The following is a 27,369-nucleotide window of genomic DNA, read 5'->3' on the forward strand; positions in this document are numbered from 1 at the left end:
GGGGACTCGCCCGGGGCGACGGAGCGCGGGGGACTCGCCCGGGGCGACGGAGCGCGGGGGACTCGCCCGGGGCGACGGAGCGCGGGGGACTCGCCCGGGGCGACGGAGCGCGGGGGACTCGCCCGGGGCGACGGAGCGCGGGGGACTCGCCCGGGGCGACGGAGCGCGAGGGACTCGCCCGGGGCGACGGAGCGCGAGGGACTCGCCCGGGGCGACGGAGCGCGAGGGACTCGCCCGGGGCGACGGAGCGCGAGGGACTCGCCCGGGGCGACGGAGCGCGAGGGACTCGCCCGGGGCGACGGAGCGCGAGGGACTCGCCCGGGGCGACGGAGCGCGAACCACTCGCTCTGAATAACTTGGCGGGCAAAAGCGTCCGTAGGAACTGCAAGACGTCGGCAAGTGGCTTGAGCACTCCAATTAAATGGTTGATAAGGAACGATTGGCCAGACTCTTGCTGCATATCATGTCGGATCCCTTTAACTCTAAAGCTGGTCTTCACCGCTCACACATCAATTAATGAAACTGGTGTGTGCCCTAGGTGCGTGCCCGTAGGTGCGTGCCAGTATGTGCAGCTTCGTTCCTTCACTCTCGTAAACGACAACTGTATTGGGGCATTGTTTCAATAGTCCGGGAGCCAACCTGTGTACGAGGCTGTTTTAGGGTTGGACCTTACAGCCTCTGCTATAAAATTTTACACCCCCAGGATGTTTAGATATATGTTTGCAGTTCATGAAAACCAATGTTGGCAATTCATAAGCTCTTGCGAAAAATTTTGGCGGCCGTTTTTGTTTGAGGAAGATTTGAAAAATTTGATAAAACAGCAATTGTCAATAAAATTTCTAAAAAAATTTAAAAATCACATTCATGAAAAATAAATGTGAACTAAATGTAAGAATTCAATCAGTGCATTGTAAAATGACAAAAAAAATTGCCTTTGTGAAAGTAAACCTCGTAAAAGTACATAATTTTGTGAAAAATGCCTTAAAAATAACGTTTTTTGAAGATGGCCTTTAGAACTTTTCTTATCATAGGCAGATGCTGCATTAGAATACTAATTTCTCTTAATGTGATATGAACATGGTATCCATGGCTAATTAAAACAGCAAATTTGATTGAGTTCTATCAATTTTTAAAGAGAAAATTAACATTTTTGTCAACCAAAGTTCCCCCTACCCACAAAATCCTCTTACTCTATTGAACACAGTTCGGTTAAGGTTTGCTGGATCCAGGTTGGGTACTTCACAGTTCACTCTTCCAAAGGAAAATTCAATGGTGTTTGGAGTGACATGGCCCTGGAGCAGACATACAACAATGAAGGGAAGACATCTCTGTTCAAAGGCATATCTCAGGCACCAGCTGCTCGAGATAAATATGTGAAAACAGCACCATTTCTCACAGCTGTATCAGAGAACATAAAGTCTATGGCTAATCTAGGCCAACAGGAATCTACTCATCATGGAGAAACACAGAAGCAGGCAACAGAAGAACATATGCATGTTGAGGAGATCAAGAAAGTGATATGCCAGCAGATGATAAACCCATTCCAGTGTAACAACCAAGTGGTTCTGCTCAATAGAGCAACTGGTGAGAAGGCTGCTTCAAAAGACTTGGTCCATGCTCAAGCTAAAGGCATGGAAGCCATTATGAAAGCAGAAGAGGTGGTCTCTATTAAGATTGAACCACTGAAGCTGGTAACTTTCTCCTCACAGAAGAAATCAAAACCATCAAGGAAACAGAGTTTAATCAGGATCTATCAAGATGAGACTGCAACTACACGTGTGCTGTGTTTCTATCGAGATGCCGACCCAGTCACAAGACAGATTGCATTTTCCCATGAGTGGACAGACTATCCATCATCCCTGTTTGAGGTTGATCCACGCTTAGCACAGGGGTTTGTAATGCGCAAAGGCAACAAGTCTGATTTCGTGGCAGTGCTAATTGCTGAAGCTGAGCAGGATGTTGTTTTACAGCTGCCATCATTACCACAGAGTGACCTATACACAGTTTATCTGGTAGACACAATGGCATTTGTAAATAAATACCAAAAAATGGGTGCGAAAACATTTGGTGAACTTCCCCAGCTGTATCTTCGCAAGCAGGTGTATCCTGCAGTTGAAACCTGAAATGTGCAACTGTGTCAACATCATTGGTGATCAGTATGATTTTGATGATAGCCATACTTTGAAGGGTGATGAGCAGCAGAGGAGAAACCAGACAGACCAGGCAAGACAATTCTCACCATCCAAGAGTCTAGAAATTCCGGACTGGAATTTACTCATGAAAGAATCCAAGAAATAAAGGAAATCTTCAGAACTTCATTGGCACTTCCCTTTGTGAGAGTCCTGAAGCTATTCCGGATGGAGTGACCATCATTCTTGGTAGTATGATGGAAAACAAAGGTCACACTCTTTCCATCACATCAGCATCAAGTTCAGTTCTGGACTTACCTTGTGAAGAACATGAAGAGGCAGACACAAGGATTATTGCTCATCTTGCGTATTGTGTGGAATATCTTGATCACCATCGAGCTGTTGTGCATGCAACAGATACAGACATAATTATGCTGTGTATATATCACTTCTGCTGCTTGAACACATTGCAAGAACTCTGGATACAACGGCAGAATCAATACCTACCTATTCATGAGCTGGTAGAAGTGTTGAGCAAGAAGTACCAGAAAATCCTCTTGATGTCGCAGCTACACTTCTGTGCACATATGTGTTGTGTGGATGTGACACAGTGAGCTACCCATTCAGAAGGGAAAAGAAGAGGTCAGGTCAGGTATGGGAGCATGTGCCAGAACAGCGCGTCGCTGCGTCCACTTTCCGCCGGTACTCCAGGGGCCTCCGTCTGGCCATCCCCCAGGCAGATGCCAGGCCCATCCCCATCTCCTTGAGATGATGGTCAACCTGCTGCAACCATGAGGCACGTGGTCGGCCCACTGGCCTCCTCCACTCATGAGACTCCCTCGCTGAGAGAATCTGGTGAGCAGGATCAGCGTCAGGAAAACGAGCCACATGTCCATACAGCCGCAGCTGACGCTCACGGACTATGCAGGTAACAAATCTCATCCGAGTCTCTCTCAGCAACCGCTCGTTGGACACAAAATCCGACCAGCGATAGCCAAGGATTCTCCGAAGAGACCTGGTACCAAAGGAATTAAGTCTCCGTCTCAGATCCTTGGTCAAAGTCCAAGTCTCGCACCCATAGAGCAAGACTGGAAGTACCAAGGACCTGAAGACTCGGACTTTCGTCCTCCCGCACAGGTACCGGCAGCGCCACACCCCATGATCCAGTGAATCCATGACTCCCCAGGCCCGACCCAGACGTCTATTGACCTCCGGCTCACAACCTGCGGAGACATGAATATCACTGCCAAGGTAAGTGAATCTCTCCACGACCTCAACATCCTCACCACAAACAGACACAGACAGGACAGCAGCATCCAAGATGTCACCGAAAGCCTGGATCTTAGTTTTGACCCAAGAAATCCGTAATCCCAACGGCTCCGACTCCTCATTCAGCACCTCGAGGGCCCCCAAGAGGATGTCTAAAGTCTCCGCAAAGATGACTGCATCATCTGCAAAATCAAGGTCTGAGATCTTGACATTGCCAAACGATGCACCGCAACTTGATCTCTCCGACATCCTCCCTAAAATCCAGTCCATACAAGTGCTGAAAAGTGTGGGGGCAAGTACACATCCCTGACGAACTCCAGTAACAACTGGAAACTAGAACTGCCACTTTATAACTGCTGGCAGTGATGACCGGGTACCCAGTCCGTCCGCCTTTTGATACAACATGGGACTTTCTGCAGATGACAGTCACAAAGTTTCGCTTTGATCGGGAAAGTGGTTCCAGAGAAAACATTATTTAAGAGTGATACAAATACAGGCCTGCTTTGAGACGGCGCGGAACAGACGAGTTACGAACCGGGCAGCACAAAGCATTCAATTTCGTTATTACTGGCTTCCAGATTCAAATAAATAAATAATTCTGGCTCCCAAACCGTGTGACTGATCAGGTTGAAATTTTAAACTTTTGTTTAGCATATCACCTGAATTATAAATGTGAAGTTTTGCATATATAGAGGCAGCGGTTCCAGAGTAAACATTAATTAATATTTATCCTTCAATCCAAGATGGCGGCCAAACCATGTGACTTGTGATGTCATAATTTGCACCACGTGTGCAAACACGATGGTGGATGATAACTGCAAATTTTCGCTTCTCAGGTTAAGCAGTTCCAGAGAAAACATTATTTAATATTTTTCTTAAAACCAACATGGCTGCCAAACCCTGGGCCCGATCCCGTTGAAATTTCAAACGCTCATTCCGCATGAGCGTTCCACCATAAACTTGATGTTTCACATTTATTGATGCAGTATTTCCAGAGTAAACATTAATTAATATTTTCCTTCAATCCAATATGGCTGCCAAACGTTGCGTCGTACCTCAAAGGGGTGAGAACTTTTATTCTTCATGGAGAGGCGGTCATAGTGGTGGAGTTTCACCTGGATCTGTTCAGTCGTTTCAGAGAAAAAGACGTTTTAAGATATTATTTTTCAATCCAAGATGGCTGACGAACCATGTGACCTATGACATCACAAATTTATATTCTGCTTCCAACTTGGTATTGGAACACGTATGTGAAGTTTTGTGTTAATCGGTAAAGGTGCGTTTTTCTATCCAAGATGGCCGCCAAACCATGTGACGTGTGACGTCATAATTTTTACCTTGCGTGCATAGACGAGGATAGATGATAATTGCAAATTTTCGATTCGTTAGGTTAAGCGGTTCCAGAGAAAACATTATTTAATATTTTTCTTAAATCCAACATGGCGGCCAAACCGTGTGACTAATCAATTCGAAATTAACAAACTTATATCGCCTACCAGTCCCGAATATAGTTCTGAAATCTCCCCTTCCTCGGACCAGCGCTTCTGGAGAAGAAGATGTTTGAAGGTTTTAGGGTTTTTTCAAGATGGCCGCCAAACCATGTGACCGATCAAGAACAAATTAACAAACTTGAGAAAGGACCTCATGGGGAATATATGTGTGAAGTTTCGTCTTAATCTGTCTTGCCCTTCTGGAGAAGAAGATTTTTAAAATTTATTCATTTTCAATCCAAGATGGCTGCCGAACCTTGTGACCTATGATATCATAAATTTAAATTCTGCTTTCCATCGTCGACCCGAACAAGTGTGTAAAGTTTCGTGTAAATCGGATAAGGTCTATTTTTCTATCCAAGATGGCCGCCAAACCATGTGACTTCTGAGGTAAAAATTTTTACCATGTATGCAGAGTTGAGGGAGGAAGGCACTTGCAAATTTTCGCTTCGATGGCTTTTGAAATTCAGAGAAAACATTATTTAATATTTTTCTTAAATCCAACATGGCGGCCAAACCATGTGACCTATCACTTTGAAATTAACAAACTTGCATCGCATACATGTCACGAATATAGTTCTGAAATCTCGCCTTCATTGGACCAGCGCTTCTGGAGAAGAAGATGTTTGAAGGTTTTAGGGTTTTTTCAAGATGGCCGCCAAACCATGTGACGTATCAACAACAAATTAACAAACTTGAAAGAGGACCTCAGGGGGAATGTACCTGTAAAGTTTCGCCTTAATCTGTTCAGCCCTTCTGGAGAAGAAGATTTTTTTTTTAAAAAACACTAAAAAACAAGATGGCGGCCGAATTACATCATCGATGACGTCAAAAATAACATTTTTGACGATGAATTTTGGTGTAGATGACGCTCACAATTTTTCAGATTTTTCCTATATGGCGTTCTACTTGACGAATTTTCACCGGTATATCGCTTCACCTATGACGTCACGAAAAATCACACGTGTTCCCCATAGGGAGCTTAGTAAAATGTATCAAACGAAAAAATTTTTCCATTGCACGGTTTCCGAGATACAGATGTCCAAAGTTTATCGCATTTTTCAAGATGGCGACCGTACCACGTGACCAATGACGTCATAATTATAACGTGATTGTGCTATCAAAAAAGATACACACTATGGTGAAAATTTCCTGTCGATCGGACTTTGTGTTCCAGAGAAAATGATTTTTAAAGCGAAAAAGGGTGCAAAATGCCGGCGGAAAAATAATAACTAGAACTGCCACTTTATAACTGCTGGCAGTGATGACCGGGTACCCAGTCCGTCCGCCTTTGATACAACATGGGACTTTCTGCAGATGACAGTCGCAAAGTTTCGCATTCATGGGGAAAGTGGTTCCAGAAAAAACATTATTGAAGAGTGATGCAAACAGAGGCCTGCTTCGATATGGTGTGGGACTGAAGAGCTGCGAACCGGGCAGCAAAAAGCGTTCAATTTCCTTATTACTGGCGAACAGATTCAAATAATTAAATAATTCTGGCTGCCAAACCGTGTGACCGATCAGGTTGAAATTTTAAACTTTTGTTTCTCATGTCGGCTAAATTAGAAATTTGAAGTTTCGTATATATAGAAGCAGTGGTTCCAGAGTAAACATTAATTAATATTTATCCTTCAATCCAAGATGGCGGCCAAACCATGTGACTTGTGATGTCATAATTTTCACCACATGTGCAAACACAATCGTAGACGATAAGTGCAAATTTTCGCTTCGCTAGGTTAAGCAGTTCCAGAGAAAACATTATTTAATATTTTTCTTAAAACCAACATGGCTGCCAAACCCTGGGCCCGATCCCGTTGAAATTTCAAACCCTCATTCCGCATGACTGTTGCAACATAAAGGTGATGTTTCACATTTATTGATGCAGTAGTACCAGAGTAAACATTAATTAATATTTTCCTTCAATCCAATATGGCTGCCAAACGTTGCATCGTACCTCAAAAGGGGGTGGGAACTTTTTATTCGTCATGGAGAGGCGGTCATAGTGGTCGAATTTCGCCTGGATCTGTTCAGTCGTTTCAGAGAAAAAGACGTTTGAAGATATTGTTTTTCAATCCAAGATGGCTGACGAACCATGTGACCTATGACATCAGAAATTTATATTCTGCTTCCAACTGGGTATTGGAACACGTTTGTGAAGTTTCGTGTTAATCGGTAAAGGTGCGTTTTTCTATCCAAGATGGCCGCCAAACCATGTGACGTGTGACGTCATAATTTTTATCATGCGTGCATACTGCCCTCTCGATGATAATTACAAATTTTCGATTCGTTTGGTTAAGCGGTTCCAGAGAAAACATTATTTAATATTTTTCTTAAATCCAAGATGGCGGCCAAACCATGTGACTTATCAATTCGAAATTAACAAACTTATATCGCCTTACTCTCCCGAATATAGTTCTGAAATCTCCCCTTCAGTGGACCAGCGCTTCTGGAGAAGAAGATGTTTGAAGGTTTTAGGGTTTTTTCAAGATGGCCGCCAAACCATGTGACCGATCAGAAGAAATTAACAAACTTGAGAAAGGATCTCATGGGGGAATATATCTGTGAAGTTTCGTCTTGATCTGTCTTGCCCTTCTGGAGAAGAAGATTTTTAAAATTTATTCATTTTCAATCCAAGATGGCTGCCGAACCTTGTGACCTATGATATCATAAATTTAAATTCTGCTTTCCATCGTCGACCCGAACAAGTGTGTGAAGTTTCGTGAAAATCGGATAAGGTCTATTTTTCAATCCAAGATGGCCGCCAAACCATGTGACTTCTGAGGTAAAATTTTTTACCATGTATGCAGACTTGAGGGAGGAAGGCACTTGCAAATTTTCGCTTCGATGGCTTATGAAATTCCAGAGAAAACATTATTTAATATTTTCTTAAATCCAACATGGCGGCCAAACCATGTGACCTATCACTTCAAAATTAACAAACTTGCATCGCATACATGTCCCGAATATAGTTGTGAAATCTCGCCTTCATGGGACCAGCGCTTCTGGAGAAGAAGATGTTTGAAGGTTTTAGGGTTTTTTCAAGATGGCCGCCAAACCATGTGACGTATCAACAACAAATTAACAAACTTGAAAGAGGGCATCACGGGGAATGTACCTGTAAAGTTTCGCCTTAATCTGTCCAGCCCTTCTGGAGAAGAAGATTTTTTTAAAAAAACACTAAAAAACAAGATGGCGGCCAAATTACGTCATCGATGACGTCAAAAATAACATTTTTGTCGATGAATTTTGCTGTAGATGACGCTCAAAATTTTTCAGATTTTTCCTATATGGCGTTCTACTTGACGAATTTTCACCGGTATATCGCTTCACCTATGACGTCACGAAAAATCACACGTGTTCCCCATAGGAAGCTTAGTAAAATGTATCAAACGAAAAATTTTTCCATTGCACGGTTTCCGAGATACAGATGTCCAAAGTTTATCGCTTTTTTCAAGATGGCGACCGTACCACGTGACCAATGACGTCATAATTATAACGTAATTGTGCTATCAAAAAAGATACACACTATGGTGAAAATTTCCTGTCGATCGGACTTAGTATTCCAGAGAAAATGATTTTTAAAGCGAAAAAGGGTGCAAAATGCCGGCGGAAAAATAATAATAATAAAAATAATAATAATGCGTAATAATAAACAGAAGAAAAACAATAGGGTACCCTGTACTCACAGGGTACCCTAATAATAATAATGCGTAATAATAAACAGAAGAAAAACAATAGGGTACCCTGTACTCACAGGGTACCCTAATAAGTCAGAGATGGTACCACCACACTTCACAGCACTCTCAGTACCAGAGTAGAGTTCAGACATCAGATCGATCAGTTTCGGTGGCACCCCACGAAGACCAAGAATCCTCCAGAGGACATCCCGATTCACTGAATCGAACGCTTTACAGAGATCAACATAGGCTGCAAGCAGCCCCTGCCGAAACTCTCGTCTGCGTTCGGTGAGGACACGAAGTGCAAGGATACGGTCAATCGTTGACCTCTTTGGTGTAAAGCCTGACTGCTCTGGACGCTGGTGCTCAAGCAGATGGTGGCAAACCCTATCAAGAATTATCCGAGCAAAGACCTTGCCCGGCACTGAGAGCAGCGTCACCCCTCGGTAGTTTTTGCAGTCTTGGCGATCACCCTTCCCTTTCCAGAGAGGGACCCTCTTCCAAGGCCCCTCTTCCAGTCAGTTGGGATGATGCCTGTGTTCCTGTGAAAAGAAGAGCGGCACAGGTTTCTCTGGGACTGATAGGAAACCTTCCCCACCTTGTTGATTTTGGAAGAGATAGTGAAATGGCAGCAACAGAATGTGTCATTGATGAGGCCAGAGTATACTGGACTGCTCTGCATGGCCAAAAAGGTTTCAGCTGTTTGGATACCCTCAGGCAGCATATGTTTGTCTCTTCAAAATTAGACCTTAGGTCACTGCCAGCAACAGAAGATGCGTTTTACTTCCTTGTTTTAAGAGCATTGTATCAATTGCTTCTGTATAGACGTGCACATCTCAGTGACCGAGCACTTCCCCCAGCCACAACATTTGGCAGAACCCTTATCAATGGAAAACTGGTCCCAATTCTCATGTCTAAGCCAGCCAAGCCAAACATAGACAAAACGGTGTCTTGCATGTGCAAATTATCCAAATGTCTGAAACGATGTTCATGCAAAAAGGCTGCTGTGCCTTGCTGAGTGACATGCATATGCCTTGGTCAGAGAGGTTCATGTGGTGGAGTTGTTTCAGAGAGTGACTCTTCCTCTGAAGAGGATGTTTCATGTCACAATATTGTGTTAATCCATTTCTAATTTTATCTTCCTTAAAACCATGGCATGTAAAAGTATGTTCTTGTTCCTGACCCCATTGATAGTCAAGCATTTCTGAGTTACATAAATCTTTTGTTGTTTGACATATAACCTTGTCAATTGAAGGTAGGTTAAATCTACACCAATTGTGATATAGGAAATGAACTCCTCTTTAATATGAGGGGTCATTTGTGTATATAGGTTTAGTGGTTATGATTTTAGGACAATATGAATTACCCCTACCCCCATCCTACATCTTCGCTTTTGCCAACATTTTGTTATCAGAGGGGGCTCGCAAAAGTGTTGACTGTGTTGTTGCGCAAGAGTTTCACCATTGCCAACATTGGTTTTCATATACTCAAAGGGTGTCTCTTTATGAAAATCAACACAAAAATTTTATAGCAGACCGGGCAATTTTTTTTTTAATTTTGATCGGTTGGCTCCCGGACTACAATTAGATCGGACCAACCGTATCATAAATGGCCATAACTTGGGAAACACTTGGGAAACATACTCAGGTCCCCAGCGTCAGTTGTGACGTCATATCAAATGAAGAAGAAGAATTGTGTCGCCCCTCTCTCTCCCCCCTCTCTCACCCTAGTCTCGCCCCTTCTCTCTCCCCCTCTCTCCCCCTCTCTCTCCCCCTCTCTCTCGTCCCCTCTCTCACCCCTAGTCTCTCCCCCTCCTCTCTCCCCCTCCTCTCTCCCCTCCTCTCTCTCCCATCCTCTCTCTCCCCCTCCTCTCTCTCCCCTCCTCTCTCTCCCCTCCTCTCTCCCCCCTCCTCTCTCCCCCTCCTCTCTCCCCCTCCTCTCTCCCCCTCCTCTCTCGCCCCACTCTCTCACCCCCCTCCCATCCCCCTCTCTAGCCACCTCCTCTCTCCCCCTCTCTTGAATTGTGATGCCCCCTCTCTCTCACCCCCTCTCTCCCTCCCCCTCTCTCCCTCCCCCTCTCTCCCTCCCCCTCTCTCCCTCCCCTCTCTCCCTCCCCCTCTCTCCCTCCCCCCTCTCTCCCTCCCCCTCTCTCTTGCCCCTCTCTCTTGCCCCCCTCTCTCTTGCCCCCCTCTCTCTTGCCCCCCTCTCTCTTGCCCCCCTCTCTCTTGCCCCCCTCTCTCTTGCCCCCTCTCTCTTGCCCCCTCTCTCTTGCCCCCTCTCTCTTGCCCCCTCTCTCTTGCCCCCTCTCTCTTGCCCCCCTCTCTCTTGCCCCCTCTCTCCTGCCCTCCTCTCTCCTGCCCTCCTCTCTCCTGCCCTCCTCTCTCCTTCCCTCCTCTCTCCCCCTCTTCTCTCCCCCTCCTCTCTTGTCCTCCTCTCTCGCCCCCTCTCTTGCCCCTTCTCTCTCTCCCTCTCTCTCCCCTCTCTCTCCCCCTCTCTCTCCCCTCTCTCTCCCCCTCTCTCTCCCCCTCTCTCTCCCCTCTCTCTCTCCCCTCTCTCTCCCCCTCTCTCTCCCCTCTCTCTCCCCTCTCTCTCCCCCTCTCTCTCTCTCCCTCTCTCTCTCCCCTCTCTCTCTCCCCTCTCTCTCTCCCCTCTCTCTCTCCCTCTCTCTCTCTCTCCCTCCCTCTCTCTCTCCCCCTCCCTCTCTCCCCCTCTCTCTCTTGTCCTCCTCTCTCTCCCCCTCTCTTGCCCCTTCTCTCTCTCCCTCTCTCTCCCCTCTCTCCTCCCCCTCTCTCCTCCCCTCTCTCCTCCCCTCTCTCCTCCCCCTCTCTCCTCCCCCTCTCTCCTCCCCTCTCTCCTCCCCCTCTCTCCTCCCCCTCTCTCCTCCCCTCTCTCCTCCCCCCAATCCTCCCCCTCTCCCCCCTCCTCTCTCTCCCCCTCCTCTCTCTCCCCCAATCCTCCCCCTCTCCCCCCTCCTCTCTTTTCCTCCTCCTCTCGCCCCTCCTCTCTCGCCCCTCTGTAAATGTATTCACAAATGTCTACCAAGCACAACAATTAATTCAAACCTTGGGAAAAAACAGTTTTCATACCTTGTGAAACAGCTGTTTCCCTTGGGAAAAGTCAAACCATGGGATTAATTAATAATTTGAACAATTAATTCAAACCTTGGAAAAAACAACTTTCAAACTCTTGGGAATCAGCTGTTTCCCTTTTCAAAATTCAAACCATGGGATTAATTAATAATTTGAACAATTAATTCAAACCTTGGGAAAAAAACAGGTTTCAAACTATTGGGAAACAGCTGTTTCAGTTGGGAAAATTCAAACCATGGGATTAATTAATAATTTGAACAATTAATTCAAACCTTGGAAAAAACAACTTTCAAACTCTTGGGAATCAGCTGTTTCCCTTTTCAAAATTCAAACCATGGGATTAATTAATAATTTGAACAATTAATTCAAACCTTGGGAAAAAAACAGCTTTCAAACCTTGGGAAACACTTGGGAAACAGCCGAAACTGATGAAGAACGATATCAAACCTTGAAAAGGCACAAACTCAGGTCCCCAGCGTCGATTGTGACGTCATACCAAACGAAGAATAAGAAGAATTGTGACCTCAATCGTGCAAAAAAAAATAAAATAATTGTGACGTCATTCTTGACATCCTCGCACCGTGTCGTGTCATCGGTTGACAGACAATATATAGGTCGTTATTGGTTGACAGACATTGCTCAATGTATCACGTTATTCTTTTTATTACTGCCAATTATTGTGCTATTATTATTTTTATTAATATGCTGTTATCATTATTCTGAGATATCTTTGGGAAAAAATGGCATGGTAAGGTGGAACGACACTTCAGCTGCGATATATACACCTTTCCAACACTGAAAAAAGCAATAAAATGGCCGCAACTTGGGAACCGCTCGTCCGATTCATATCAAACCTTGAAAAGGTACATCCGTGGGTCCCCGGCAATATTCCTGGCAAGTTTCAATCATATTGGACCGGCGGTTGTCGAGAAACGGCGGTCGCAGACACACACACACACACACACACACACACACACACACACACACACACACACAGATTTCTGGAATTATAGATAGATATAATGAATTCGTTCAAATGATGACTTTATCCACAAAAGAGTTGCAGCTTAACGCAGAACAACCCTGGAGACATCCAGAACAACCCTGGAGACATTCAATTATCTGTGAAATAAACATTGCAGATAATCCACCTTCTTGCCTGCTCGTCTTTGCACGCGTCACGTGGTACACATGATCCGCACAAACGTTATAACTTTTTTCTAACATCCGTTTCTTTTCCCAGATTTGCTTTGATTCCTTGCAGAGCATCTCACGAAACCTCTGAAAATATTGACACAGATCTGGCAAATGCTTTCGATAGGCAGTCCCTCTGGGGGACAGGTTGCGAGGTCTAGCAGTGAATGCATTGAATCATACAGCTCAATGAAGCTTGTTAATTTTGGCACGTTCCTGAATTTTTTGTTCACTCAATATAATTCTCCAAACAGTAGAAAAAGGCAAGTTTAATGCTTTGGAAATTTCACATTTTCTTTTGTATCTATGGAGGAGGAAACAAAGCCTTGCTTGCTTCAAGTAAATAGGGATATCTGCTTTGTTATAAGACTCGTTATTTCTTTAACTTATCAGATTTCACAACAGATTTTGACACTTCGTCTGGACAATATCTGATCCTCAAAGCCGAAATAATATTTCGATGATGTTCTTTAATTCATCCGTGATAGTAGATCGTGGAAAATCGTATCATATAATGCATGAAATCGCTCCATGCTCCTAATATGAAAACTATAGTCCTAACAAAAGCGATTTACACAACGATTTGTTGCTGTGATGACAGGTATTCGAAAATATGAGTGAGGAAAGTGAAAAATATAACTTTTTTGTTAAATTGTTGTGGCCCAGTGACCCCAGTGAGGTTACTATGGAAACGCCTTTAGACCCCAGAAAGTGAGGTGGCTGAGGATCTCCTCATGAAGGATAAAATTAAAGGCCATTAATTATTTTCAAAGGTGGTGTTTTAATTATCCCAAACTCCCAATTTTCAGTCTTGCACCTCCTTGGAGTTCTCTTCATATGCATGCAAAGTTTCAGGCTGCTATGTTTTGTTGTTTTAGAGTTACAGAGGAGGCACACGCACGCACACACACTGACATTTATAAGTTTAGACAATTACAGGGTGTTTCAAAAGAAACGGTGCAGTAGAAAATTAACAACTTTTGTGCAAAACGATGTCTTTCAGAGAAAAGTATTCATTGTCCAAGAAGAGATTACAGAATATTTGATTTTGAAAATTTTTGACCAGTTGTAACAAATTTATAGCAATTGCTGAAAATGTGACCCATTAATTTGTCGGCAAAGTTGGTCACGTCTTCACATGTTTTTAAACACTTGCTGTCAGTTCTTCAGTCTGGATGCCATGGATAGCCTCTGAAATGTTTGCCTTCAGCTCTTCTTTCATCTTGGGAACTGTTTGCATAGACCGTGTTTTTGAGCTTTCCCCACAAATAAAAGTATGGAGGGATAAAGTCGGGCGAAAGAGGTAGCCATTAACCATGAGAAATGATGTGATCAAAAAGTGTACTGACTGCATGCATCCTCATTATTATGGGTTGCCTTAGAGATAAACCATTAACATCCGGCTAACCGCTAACAGAAGTTCACTTCAGTTGTCTATCAGCTGGTGGGTATTTCACTTGAGCGAGTCAATGCTACCTGCAAGTAAATAAGCATGCATTTTAATTTTAAGGTTAACAAATGCATGAAACACAAGTATTTCCTTCAGTACACTGTACTTTTGAAACACTGCATAACCAAATGATTTCACTTCCATAGAGGCTGAAGTGGTAAATTTCACTGGGACTCATGAAAATTTAATGTAAAAATAAAGCATTTATTTTGTTGATGTCAGCAGTTTAAGGTAAATTGCCCAGTGATATTTAAAGAATACATTGAGATCTGTCATTTTTGTTCAAAATTTACACATGGTGATGAAATATGTAATTTGTCAATTACCAGTGTGTTTCGGGACTTGCATCTATAAAGTCTTCTTCTTCTCCTATTTCTCTGCCCTTTTCAGGGGTGAGATCCAACAGTACGAAGCTTCTTCCCTGCCTCAACCACAATATTTCTCCACTTCCCCCTGTCCCCAGCCAACTCTCTCCACTCTCCAACCACCCCCACATTATTGATATTCCTCCTCACACAATCTTCCCATCTCAATCGCGGTCTACCTCTTTTCCTCCTACCTTGCTTCCTCAACCTACCCGCTCTCTTTGCCATTCTTTCTTCTTCCATCTGCACCAAGTGTCCAGCCCACTTCAGCTGGCTTTTTACCAATCTCCCTGTCAAGCTCATCTGCACACCAATCTCCTCCCTCAGTTCATCTATTCTCCCTCTATCCACCCTCTTCACTCCCGCAATCCTCGTGACCTAATTCTTCTTGCAAATCTGCAACCTGTGTTGTCTATGTCTAATAGTCTTGTAATGCTCAGTAATTTAGCACATTCAAAAACGGTGTGTATGCCAGGTTTGGTTTGTCCAGACGAATTAAGAATGTAAGTTGGTCAGGAGGGAGTGGGCAAAATTTCAGGGTGTTTTTTAGTTTTTTTTTAATGCTTTTCGATTTCATTTTTTTTTGTTTTGACGTGTTTTAAAAGTTTGAAACAAAATGATGATAAACTAATAAAAGACCAAATTATTCTTCAGCATTTGAAAAAAATTAAAAGGTTGCTCTCCACATTTGTCTGATTCTGGTTTAGGTATAAATCATATCACTGAGCACTTGTGCAAGAAGAATCCAAGTGCATTGCCGTACTACACCTGTGACCTCTGTGATGTTCGGGCTACACGGATGACAATCCTCAGCCACATTATAGGAATCAAGCACAGGGAGAATGTTGTGGTAAGTGTTTGTTTCTTATTTATTTTCTATTTATTCATTACATCCTTGTATTGACCTATTACATAACATTACTGTGATGAAAAGACATTTCTTTGTGTGCCGAGCATGAAAAGACGACAAAATATTGTCACGGAGCTGGTGGTCCAGGTTAATCCCCCCGACCCTAGCTGTGGTGACGGGTGGTCAACACTGCCAGCCCGGATATCTGAGCAGTTCTTCTTAGGAGGTGAACACGTTGATCCTCAGAGATTATAACGCACATGGGTGGGGTGGGGCACAATGGTGAAGCGACAGAGACACAGCACAGGGGTTTTACTCTAATCCCACAAGAAATACATGGACACAGCAACTTAAAATATACATGGGAATTTAATGACAATGTAAATATTTACAAGGAACAATAATCAGAATGTAATAATACGTGAGGTAAATTAATCCTAAAGTCTAAATTGAGGCACCTCTACACACAGAATTAAATACAGACAAGAGGAAACAAAATCAAAGAAAATCATTCCTTTATTCTGGCACTGAGCTTGGTCCAGAGATGGTCTTCATGGAATGTGGAATCGAGGCGCTTCGATTTGCACATGTAGACACGTGCAAAGTGGCACAAATCCGCTCTCTTGCAGCGGAAACGTTCGTCAGGCAATTTGTGAGCACCAAGGCTCACCAACCGTCATGCAGCTTCTTCGTCTATCGCGCCTGCCAATACGCTCTTTGCAGAATGGTTCCATTCTTACAGGCGGCCATCTCTTAACTACATTATTTCTCGACCGCATGCATCCCTCACTCTGCACTCGTTCGTTCCTCCTTGCCACGAGCTACTTCCTCCATCCTTTCTGATCACCTGCCTCCTACACCTTCCTCTTCTTCCTACCACTCATGTCACGCCCATCAATCATCAGACCCGGGGGCGTGACTTCGCCCGCCGTCACCCTTGGAGGCTGGGCTTCTTGCCGACTTGGTCATGTTATAAAAACGCAATTCTTCCATGGTTTGAAATACCAAAACATCGGGAAAAGTCACAGGGGGGTGATTACATACTGGGGGAATTATCCTTAATTCCTGTCTCAGAGCACCGCTCCACCACCATGTTATGACAAGTAACACTTAAGCTCACAGTTTCACTACCTAATTTACATTGAGTCTCCTTCACATCCACGGGCCAAGCAACTCTATTCAATGCTAACTTTCTTATTAAATTCCTCCATCTACCCCCGCAACCATAACAATATGATTATAATGTAACTGTGGACAGGTTTGTGGCCTGTTTTCATTTTTAAAATAATTTATTTGCGTATTTATTTTATTTTCACCACCTTTCTTCAAGTATAGCTTGCATTTTGGGAGTTTCACTTGGAGGGATTAGTGGAAGAATGCCTGTGTCCTGAAGGAGCTGGGAAGGGTTGGATAGCTGAGAAATCAAAGCTTTCAACACATCTACACTCCTTTGTTCTTCCATTCTGTTTGTGGAATTGTCTTCCATTGAACTATTCATTTGCACTATTCATGGCGTTAAGGAAGCGGTGCACCAATATCTCACGTCATTCTCCATCGCTAATTGCAATCTTTTCTAAACCCAATGAACGTGACTGAACCTAACCCTCTTACTTACAGATTACTGTTTCATCCAATCCTTTCTCAACTCGCTTCCTGTTTGTTCATTCCCTTGCAAATATTGTCTAACTTTGGTCCCACTTTCACTATTTTGCCTTTTTACCTTTTGTCACCTTGCTCATCCATCCATTGGTCTGGATCTTCTATGAATGAATAAATAGAAATGAGATTAAAAGCTATTTTATTTGTGTAATGTTGAATGTTCCACCCAAAACTGAGACATGAAATGTTGAGATCTTATGCGCGTAAGCTCCTGTGCCCCCTATCCCCCCCCCATATTTTTGTTAAGAATTGGTTTAATTATACGAACACATGATGCTCATAAGTAAGTAAAGGATTGCACAAAATAACATGCTTTTGTGTCTTGCAGAAGCAAACTCATGGTGACAGCATTCTGAAAAGTGATGGGTTGATGAAAAGGTCAGAAAAAAATGAGATGCTGAAGAAGCTTTGTTTAGAAATTTCAAAGAAGGACCAAAATCCATTTTCCTTCAAAGTAAGCTACACTGCAGACATTGTCCATCATGTAAATGTTTTGCAAGACATTTACTGCTGCCTTAATATATCAGTGAAATTATGAAAAAGTGAATAAAATCTCTGGAACCCAGCATTGCTAATTCAGTAAAAAAAAAAAAAATGTGGAAGGTTGTGTTTGTTTCATGCAACTGTGTTGTCTGGTGTGTCTAAGTTCAATTTTATCTTTTGTAAATCCTTGTTCTTCATAATAGATTTAATTCGGCTGTTGTGTTTTTGTATTTATCATCCTCCGACAGTTTACTTTTGGGGGACACCCCTTACATACTTGCTGCTCTCCTCCACATTCCCCCCCCCCCAAAAAAAAACGAAACAAAACTTGCTATTCTCCTTCATTTGATTGCTTCTCCCTCTGTTCAATAATCAAAATGTAGACCTACTTTTTTTTTTTAACCAATGGACAGATAATTTTCAAAGTATGGCGAACCCTCGATATACAATGTTTTTTTTTTTTTTCCTGGCAAAGGATGTTGAAGAAGTTTGATTTATAATTTTATTGCAGATTGTGCATGAAGCTCAGGAAAAGTTTGCTCCACCGGTACCACAACCAAAGACCAAAGAAGCGATGAAACATCCTTTGCCACATGGTAACGAAATGGACCAATGTGGTGTATAATTTTGTCTTTGTTGATAAGGTATAGTGAAATCAATCCTGGCACAATTTTGCAGGGAAAGCAGTGTTTGGTCCACCTTGGAAGCAGCCAAGAATGGATTCGAGTTTCCTTGGAGACATGCGAATGCCAATGGGACAGAAGAATATTGGAATGCGAATACAAGGTTTGGAGAATGGAATGCAAGGTTTGGGCTGGGTGGGGAAATATGGTGGGGGGGTAGGGGTGTGGGGGTTTTGCGTCAGAGGGGGAGAGTTGTGCATGCTTGTGTCAGAGGATGAGGGGTGCTTTACTAAATGGAGTAGAGCTCAAAAAAGAGAGGAGACGAGTATGTGATCAGATATGGTGGGGTGAATGAGTTGGGAAATCTAACCTGCTCCCACTCCCCATCGGGTTTTCCAATTCATTCAGCTACCCCACGGGGTTAATACGAAGGCACACATGAAGACAAATTGTGGTGCACATACGCACAGGCATATGGTATGAATTGACTTGCTGATGCATGAATGGCTTCATGCTGCACCACAAGCAGGCCAATGCTGCTTTGCATCATCATGGGAGTGAGGGAGGGTTGCTTTTTTTGGTTTGTTTGTTTTTGGTTTTGTTTTTTGTTTTTCAATTTATTTTTTTTTCCAATGTTTTTTTTCACCAATTATGAAATTTGTTGTTGCTCAAACATTTCAAAACCATTTGCAATTGACTGCGATTTATTTTTCAAGAACCACTTTCCCCATCCTTTCTCTTGCAGCACAAATTCAGGGTGCATTTGGTCGGGGGTTGGGTAGAGGACCATGTCTCCCTCAACTTTTGCCGCATCTTCCTGATTTCCGTCAAGGTTTGCCACATCCCTCTGACCTCCCTCTACTTCCTCCCCGACTTCAGTTGTCCTTCAATGATTTTCAGCAAGACAGCAGGTATAGTGTCATGGATGATATACTTGCATTCGTTCACGTGGAGGTAATTGCAGGGCTTTGGGACTTGACTGCATTAAAGTCCTTGTTGACCTCTTTCTCTCGTAAATCGATGCAGGTTGCTGTTATTCATCCAGTCAAATTAATAGAGTAAAAGTATATAATTGCAAAGTGCTGAACTTGCTGGTCGGGAAAGCCGACTTTTCGACGAGAATGCACTCTTCTTGGTCATGGCAGATGTAAAAGTGAAGAAGAAGCTTGAGCATCGCCACATGACCTCGGCTGTTCGTAAGGTGAGTTGGTCTGTAGACCAATCCGGCCATTACGTGATGGTTGCAGATGGCATGGAAGAGATGTTATTGCTTTGTCCCACGTACGTGACTGATTAAATCGCAAGCCACCATTTTTTTTTTTTTTTTGAGCGATGGTGATTCAGCTCTTTCCCAAATGGAGTCCTTTACACTTCAAGCAAACTACTTTTTATCTGTCTAAGATGACCACTTGACAATTATCAAAGCTGTGACCTCTTCATGAACTGGACGACTCTGTTGGTTCGTACGGACGTGCCTCAAGGGTTTGCCGAGTTTCTCCTATGTAGGTTTCAGTGCTTGATGGGTCTCAACATCTGATGCCATACACAAAGTCGCGTTTCCTATCCTTGTGGTTCTTGTCCTTACCATGAACCTAGCTGGCTACGCAGAATTCTGCATGGTGTATGTGATGTAACAATGCCAAACTTGGAGAAGGATCCTCTCACTTTCTCAGACCTGCCACAAACGGAATGGTCACTCGTGTCATATTTTCTTGAGCTGTGTCCTGGTGTTTACCAGACGTGATGTTGCTTTTGCTAATTCCTGATTTTAGAAAAGACCATACAGAGTAAGCACACTTACGAAGAGCACTCCTGATATTCTCCTCACATGTTTTCCCCTTCTGTGTCGTTGGAATAGTATCTGCATGAAGGAAAAGAGTGCGAATGGCAGATAATTTTTGGATCAGTGGGCGGTGTGACTCAAACTGCAAATAGTGGTTGATATGTATGGGTTTCCTGTATGCCTCACACTCCAAGCAGCCGTCACCATTCATGTGTGATGGGGGAGAGCCCATAGGACAATCATGTTGTTTGAAAAACTGGTCTATGCATGTGAAGAAGGTTGAGTTCAAGCAGAAGGACATCAGATCCACAGGGACGTTCCTTAAGAGTGCTGTTCATTTCAAGGCATTCACGAATTCCAGACATAGCACCCATTGTCTGGATGGAGATAAACAGAGCACTGACATCATAAGAAATGATGGACTCATCTTCATCACCAATTAAGTCCTTGGTCTTCAAAGCAAAGTCTTCTGTATTACACACATGGTGATCAGACAAACCAACCAGTGGGGCCAATAATCCTTCCTCCAAATATAGCAATAATACACGTGCAAGAGTCCACACTGCTGACAATAGGTCTGAGAAGAATTGCATCTGGCTTGTGTTTCTTGGGAATACCAAAGAAGGCAGGGACACGAGGTTCTGTTGGTGGGGTGAGGAATCGTTTCATGTTATCGCTGACCGTACCCAAAGAGTGTAGATTATTCACCATGGAGTATAATTTCTTCGTAATACCACAAGTAGGATTGTGACCAAGCTTCTTGTGTATTTTTTTTTTTTTTCTTTGGCCTCCAAAGGGCTCACACACTTATCATGATAGTCCTCATTCAAAACGACTACACATCTACATTTGTCCGCTGGTACAATCACAATGTTCTTATCACTGGCAAGGCTGCAAAAACCCAAGTGTTCTGCCTATGAGATATTCAGCATCGGTGTCTTCGCGTAATGAAGTGAAGTGTTGACATTGTAGAGAAGCTCCTCCACTTGTACGTCATCAAGTTCCGCCGAGTGAATGGCCGACTCAGTCACACCAAAGTATTCTGAAAAAAGAATCTTGTCAGGAGTAATGGTGTAGTTAACCCTCGAGAGCATTGGTCCCCAACCTGCGACCCGCGGATCCCTATACTGCGGCCCGCGAGGACTTTCCAATCAAAACACATTTCCATGTAGCAATTTTAAAGGAGTTTACACAATGCCACTGCCGGCCGGCGCCGTGGCCTGAAAAGCCTTACACGATACTGCTGCCGGCCACTGCCGCTTACCGCCGGGAAGAATCGAATCAATTTGATTTTACCTTCTGGCATCTTGCGGCAGTATTTAAAATTAATTGCACCCCGAACGGATATTTGTTCAGAATTACAGTGTGTGAACAATCGATCGATCGAATACATATAAAATTTATTGATTAAAAAAACAATACTCCAATAAACCCCAAACGTTGTATCGATTTCTAAATTTTTTCTTCTATTTTTTTTTCTTGCTCCCAACATCCTTGGGAGTAGTGAATGCGGCCCGTGGGATCAAAAGGTTTGGGACCACTGCTCTCGAGCCCACGAAATGTTCTGGGTGAACAAAAAAAATAACCCCTGGGGCTCTAGAGGGTTAAGACCCTTAGAAAGCACTTAAACGTCATCCTCAGCCAACACTCTTTTCAAAACATTTTTCACCCACAAATCAAAACCCTTTTGATTCGACCCACTTTTGGCACCCAGGTTCGAATCCAAAAAAAGCCCTGGATTCATCACGCAATCTGGCGAACTTCTCAACAAAGCAAATTTTTACACGTTCATACTGGATTAGCTGTGCATGCACAGTGAACTCCTTCAATCTTTCAAAAGTATCGTGGGGAACCATCTTGTGATGGATGTTCAAATTTATCACAGTAAACCTCCAGCTGAAAATTGGTTCGTCGAATTCTTTCACCAAGTAATTTCCTTTGGGCCTCACGCACAATCATACTCGCTCTGTGTCCTTTGAAGTTGCTTGAAATCCCGAGGCTTTTCGGGACGATGTAGTCATGGCTACATCAGACATTGAAACGAAGATGGTTGCAGTAATTAGCGATCTTCCGTGCTATGTTTTCAAGCTCTCTGCACCATCCGAGAACTTATCAATCGAATATATCGATGCAGGTTGTTATGATTCATCCAGTCAAATTAAAGCATTAAAAATTTATAATTGAAAGAAGCTGGACTTGAAAGTCGCGAAAGCCGACATTGTTGAGACAATCCACTTGTCTTGGTCACGGCAGACATTAAAGTGAAGAAGAAGCTTGAGTACTGCCACGTGACCTCAGCTGTTGGTAAGGTGTGTTGGTATGAAGACCAATCCGGGCATCACGTGGCATCCTTCTCCAAGTTTGGCATTATTACATCAGAAACCTTACAGAATTATGCTCAGCCAGTTAGTTCATGGTCAGGACAAGATCGAGAAGGATAGGAAATGTGACTTGGTGTGTGGCATCAGATGTGGAGACTCATCATACACTGAGACTTACATAGGAGAAACTCGGCAAACCCTTAAGGACCTTTCCCGTATTAATTAATATCATCGACCAGCTTTTGACGAGGCTTTGAACTATTCTGTGTATACGCACTTGAACTTGCATGGTCACAGCTTTGATGTGGTCACACAGTTTGCGATTTAATCTGTCATGTATGTGGGATAAAGCTATAACATCTCTTTCACGCTGTCTGCAACCATCACGTGATGCCTGGATTGGTCTACAGACCATCACACCTTACCAACAGCTGAGGTAAAGTGGCATTGCTCAAGCTTCTTCTTCACTTTAACATCTCTGTTGTTTTATTGATTCATCATTTATTTTCATGATTGACTTTCATTTTGTTTTGGAATTTTTATTTAATTTGCAGAAGTATGAATACTGTAATCCATCCATCCATCCATTGGGACCATACTCTGTGCAGAGCATTGGTGCTGCCTCAGCAGTCTCCTACGTTCTTTAAGATTACACTAAGTGTAATCCATTAGTGGGAAACCTCAGATAATCAGAGGGCTGAACCTCCAGGGGCCACAAGACCCCCTTCTATATGGCAATTACAAGCCAAAATGGTGCATTGTAATTTATAATGAGCTATATAATACATTACATCAACATTAGGAATGTAAGAAAGGATTTAACACGTTAACCCGTGCAAATCACATCACGAGCTGGTGATTCACGACTTTGCAGAGATTGGTTCACAGAATCTGGTACAGTACTTGTAAAATGCAGTGTTCAGCCAGCAGGACCGCAGGTGGATGCCTTGCAGGCCACTGATTAGCCATCAACGACCACAAGCTCATTTTTCTGCTATTCCCCCCCCCCCCCCGCAACTTGCAGCTTCACTTTATTGATGTTTTAAATCATTGGTGAAAACTTTTTCCTTTCATTATATTGTGCCTTGCCCTTCCTTAGCTCATACACTACATGGCCAAAAGTATGCAGACACCTCTTCTAATTTTGTTGATTCTGCTATTTCAGCCACACCCATTGCCGACAGGTATATAAAATCAACATACAGCAATGCAAGCTCCATCGACAAACATTGGTAGTACAATGGGCCATACTGAAGAGGTCAGTGACTTTAAACGTGGCACCGTCATAGGATGCCACCTTTCCAACAAATCCGTTAGTCAAATTTCTGCCCTGCTGGAGCTGCCCCAGTCAACTGTAAGTGCTGTTATTGTGAAGTGGAAATGTCAAGGAGTAACAACAGCTCAGCCACGAAGTGGTAGGCCAGTGAAGCTCACAGAATGAGACCGCCGAGTGCTGAAGCACCGAGCATGGAAAAATTGTCTGTCGGTTGCAACACTCACTACCAAGTTCCAAACTGACTGGAATCAACGTCAGCACAAGCACTGTTCATTGAGAGCTTCATGAAATGAGTTTCCATGGCCGAGCAGCTGTCCACAAGCCGAAGATCACCATGCGCAACGCCAAGCGTCGGCTGGAGTGGTGTAAAGCTCACCGCCATTGAACTCTGGAGCAGTGGAAACACATTCTCTCTCGTGATGAATCATGCTTTTCACCATCTGGCAGTCCGACAGACAAATCTGGGGTTGGCGGATGCCAGGAGAATGCTACCTGCCCAAATGCATAGTGTACTGGCATCAGTTAACACGTAGCGTTCACTTGACACGTCGCGTTGATTCCACCAGCAAGTTTCAACGCTTCGTCCAAAGAGTCACAAACAGGCAAAGGCACAGGAGTTTCTTGACTCCCCTCTTTAATACAATGGTAATTGCAGGCGCAAATAAACGAGTAACTCATTATCTGCTTGCAAAGTCACGAATGTAATCAAACAAACAGATCTAAGGTTGAACAGTTCAAATCGTAATGGAATGAAATGGTTAAATCATGTGTTTTATAACTGTCGTCATAATAAGACAATCTGCCGTGAGAACATAATCAACTGAGAGACAATAATTACTCATTTTACAATGATTCCGTGGTGGGTGAAAACAATAAATAGTTGTTTTTTGTATTAGTGTAACTCAGAAAAGATCGAAAGAGCATCAAGGTTTGGCTGTCTCAGTAGCTTCTTCAAAATGTCTCCCTTCTTGCTCGCCTGAGTCAAACAATTTCCGCCTCAACCTCCTTCTCCTCCTGATAATTTTCCATGCCCTCGGTCTGTTCCGATTAAACTCCGCCCCCTTCGGTGATTTGTACATCTTGTGTAGTTGTTCCATCGTCACAGCTCTGTCCATTCGTACACTTCAAACCACGAAAGCAATATGCACGAAACAACGTGACTCACAAAGTCAGGTTTAGATACATGTCAGTAAAATCATTGTAATGATCATTACACATTGTGCCAACTGTAAAGTTTGGTGGAGGAGGAATAATGGTCTGGGGCTGTTTTTCATGGTTTGGGTATGAGGAAATCTTAGTTCCAGTGAAGGGAAATCTTAACACGACAGCATACAATGACTTTCTAGACGATTCTGCACTTCCAACTTTGTGGCAACAGTTTGGGGAAGGCCCTTTTCTGTTTCCTCATGACAACGCCCCCATGCACAAAGCGAGGTCTATGCAGAAATGGTTTGGCGAGATCAGTGTGGAAGAGCTTCAATGGACTGCACAGAGCCCTGACCTCAACCACATCAAACAACTTTGGGATGAATTGGAACGCTGACTGCGAGCCACACATAATCATCCAACATCAGTGCCCGACCTCACTAATGTTCATGTGGCTGAACGGAAGCCAATCCCCGCAGCAATTTTCCAACATCGAATTGAAAGCCTTCCCAGAATAGTGGAGGCTGTTATAGCATCACAGCGGGGGGGGGGGGGACCAACTCCATACTAATCCCCATGATTTTGGAATGAGATGTTGGACGAGCAGGTGTCCACATACTTTTGGCCATGTGGTGTATCTTTTTCTGCTTTTTCGTGCTTGCTCGGGTTTATTGCTTTTTCACTGCCAGAATGCACTTTGAATCATTTTATAGAACCATAAAATTATTTTGTATAAACATTTGATTGTTTTTCCTGAAGAAAGTATTTTTTTTTCATATTTAAAAATTAATACTCTTCACCCTTCTATTTAATTTTTTAGAAAGGACCGAGAGCTTGGATATCAGGACCAACACCGCTTCGAAAGCAGAATGGGGGACAAGAGAAATAATTATGTGAGAATATTTCTAACTTATGGGAAGTGCTTATTATCTGAACCCGACTTATTCTCTCAGTTGTGATGACCTTTCATTGAAAATCTTTGTTACCACAATAAATTGTGAACCACAGAAGGGATTTTGACCTTTTTTCACTCATTTGTTCCTCTTTTTCCCACCTGTGGAACAAACTTGCACATTCTCTTCAATTGCATTCTTTCCCCCACCCCCAGTCTTCAAGACAGCTGTTTGCCACTATCTCAGATCATCCCCCATCTAAAACCATGATCTTTTATACCCCGGTTAAAATCTCCCTCAATTCGCAAGCCCACCTCCTTCGAAATTTCCATTTTTTTTTTCCAGTTCTCATTCCTGAGAATTTGCTTCTATTTTCATCCTGTCCACCCCATTCATCCTCCCATAAACTTCATTCCTCCCCACACCCATTATTTGTTCAAATCTCCCTCTATTTTGTCCTTCACTTCTGCTGTTGGTGTTTCCCTGCCGCTCTCCACCACATATCTCTCCTCTCTTCTCCTCTCTTCTCTCTCTCATTAAAAAAGTAAAGAAATCATGAGAATTAGTGTGGATTGTGATGCAAAAAAGAACCGATTCAATTTTGGGTTCAACAGATCAAAGGTCATATCTCCTTTGAAAATGATTTGGCAGATTATCACGAGTTGGAAGCATCATTTTCTCAACTTATCTGTGTCTGCCTCTGTCTCTCTCTGATCAAATGTAACATTGGGTTTTCATCTAACGCGGGTGGAGGCATATGATAACATATCACATTGACCTATTTGGTGATCTCCTTGTCTCTGTCTCATTTTTTATTCAGCAACAAAACCGGTCCGGCAACTGAGGGGTGTGTTGTATTGGGATTCTCATGTGGGATGTGAGAACATCTTTATAGCTGTGGAGAGAACTCTTGGAAGCGTTTGAAACAGCAGAGCGCTTACCTTGTGTAGGCCTTCATGGGTTGCTTAATGCTGCTGCTTCGGCGAGAGGAGTGTGGGAGGTGTAAATTATTTATAAAACTCTGGCCACCAGGGTTTAGTTGATTAGATGAGAACTGATTGGCTAATCCCTCCATTCACAGGTGAGATATGTGCATGGGTCTTTATTACTTACGAAATCGAAAGATTTCGTAAGTATATTGATGACTTCCATCATCTGTTTGTGTGTTTGTTTGTGTATGTGTGTTTGTGTGTTTGTTTGTAGGCACGATAACTCGAGAACGGAAGAAGCTACCAATGTCAAATTACACCACGTGATTCAGGAGGGTAATGGCTCGTGCTGATTAGATTTTCGTAAAAATCGGTCAAAGGTCAAGGTCACAGTGAGGTCAAACATTCGATTTTTGATGGTTTGGTACAGAATCATCGTAGAAACTTCTGGTTTGCGTCGCTACCTTCTCTCGAGACAGCTTTTATTAGACAAGGTCAGAGGTCAAGTTGACGATTTCGTAAGTACCAGTGTATGACTGCTTGTTTCAATATTGACTGCTTTTGATGTTTGCACGTGGTACACGTTGGGAGCCTCATTGGTATGCAGTGCTGTCTACACTGTCGCTGCAGATCTGCCAATAAGCAATGAAACCAGTCTGGCAGCTGAGGGGTGTGTAGCATTGGGATTCTCGTATGTGTACGATGTGTGAACGTCTTTATAGCTGTGGAGGAACTCTGGAAAG

At 43.3% G+C, this 27,369-nt stretch overlaps 1 protein-coding gene across 1 annotated transcript in view; it reads left to right on the top strand.

Annotated features, from left to right (window-relative positions):
* Nucleotides 1–27,369, top strand: part of LOC147030578 (uncharacterized) — a 263,534-nt gene that overhangs the window by 66,612 nt on the left and 169,553 nt on the right. Inside the window, 6 exon segments of the mRNA XM_085872191.1 lie at nucleotides 15,371–15,513; nucleotides 17,501–17,626; nucleotides 18,167–18,251; nucleotides 18,334–18,441; nucleotides 19,024–19,189; nucleotides 25,625–25,697. Of these exon segments, the coding sequence (XP_085728317.1) occupies nucleotides 15,371–15,513; nucleotides 17,501–17,626; nucleotides 18,167–18,251; nucleotides 18,334–18,441; nucleotides 19,024–19,189; nucleotides 25,625–25,697 (701 nt within the window).

The sequence above is a fragment of the Eptatretus burgeri genome, chromosome 3 (genome assembly GCF_056783735.1).
Source record: "Eptatretus burgeri isolate ZD-2024b chromosome 3, Ebu_testis_v1, whole genome shotgun sequence".
NCBI lineage: Eukaryota > Metazoa > Chordata > Myxini > Myxiniformes > Myxinidae > Eptatretus > Eptatretus burgeri.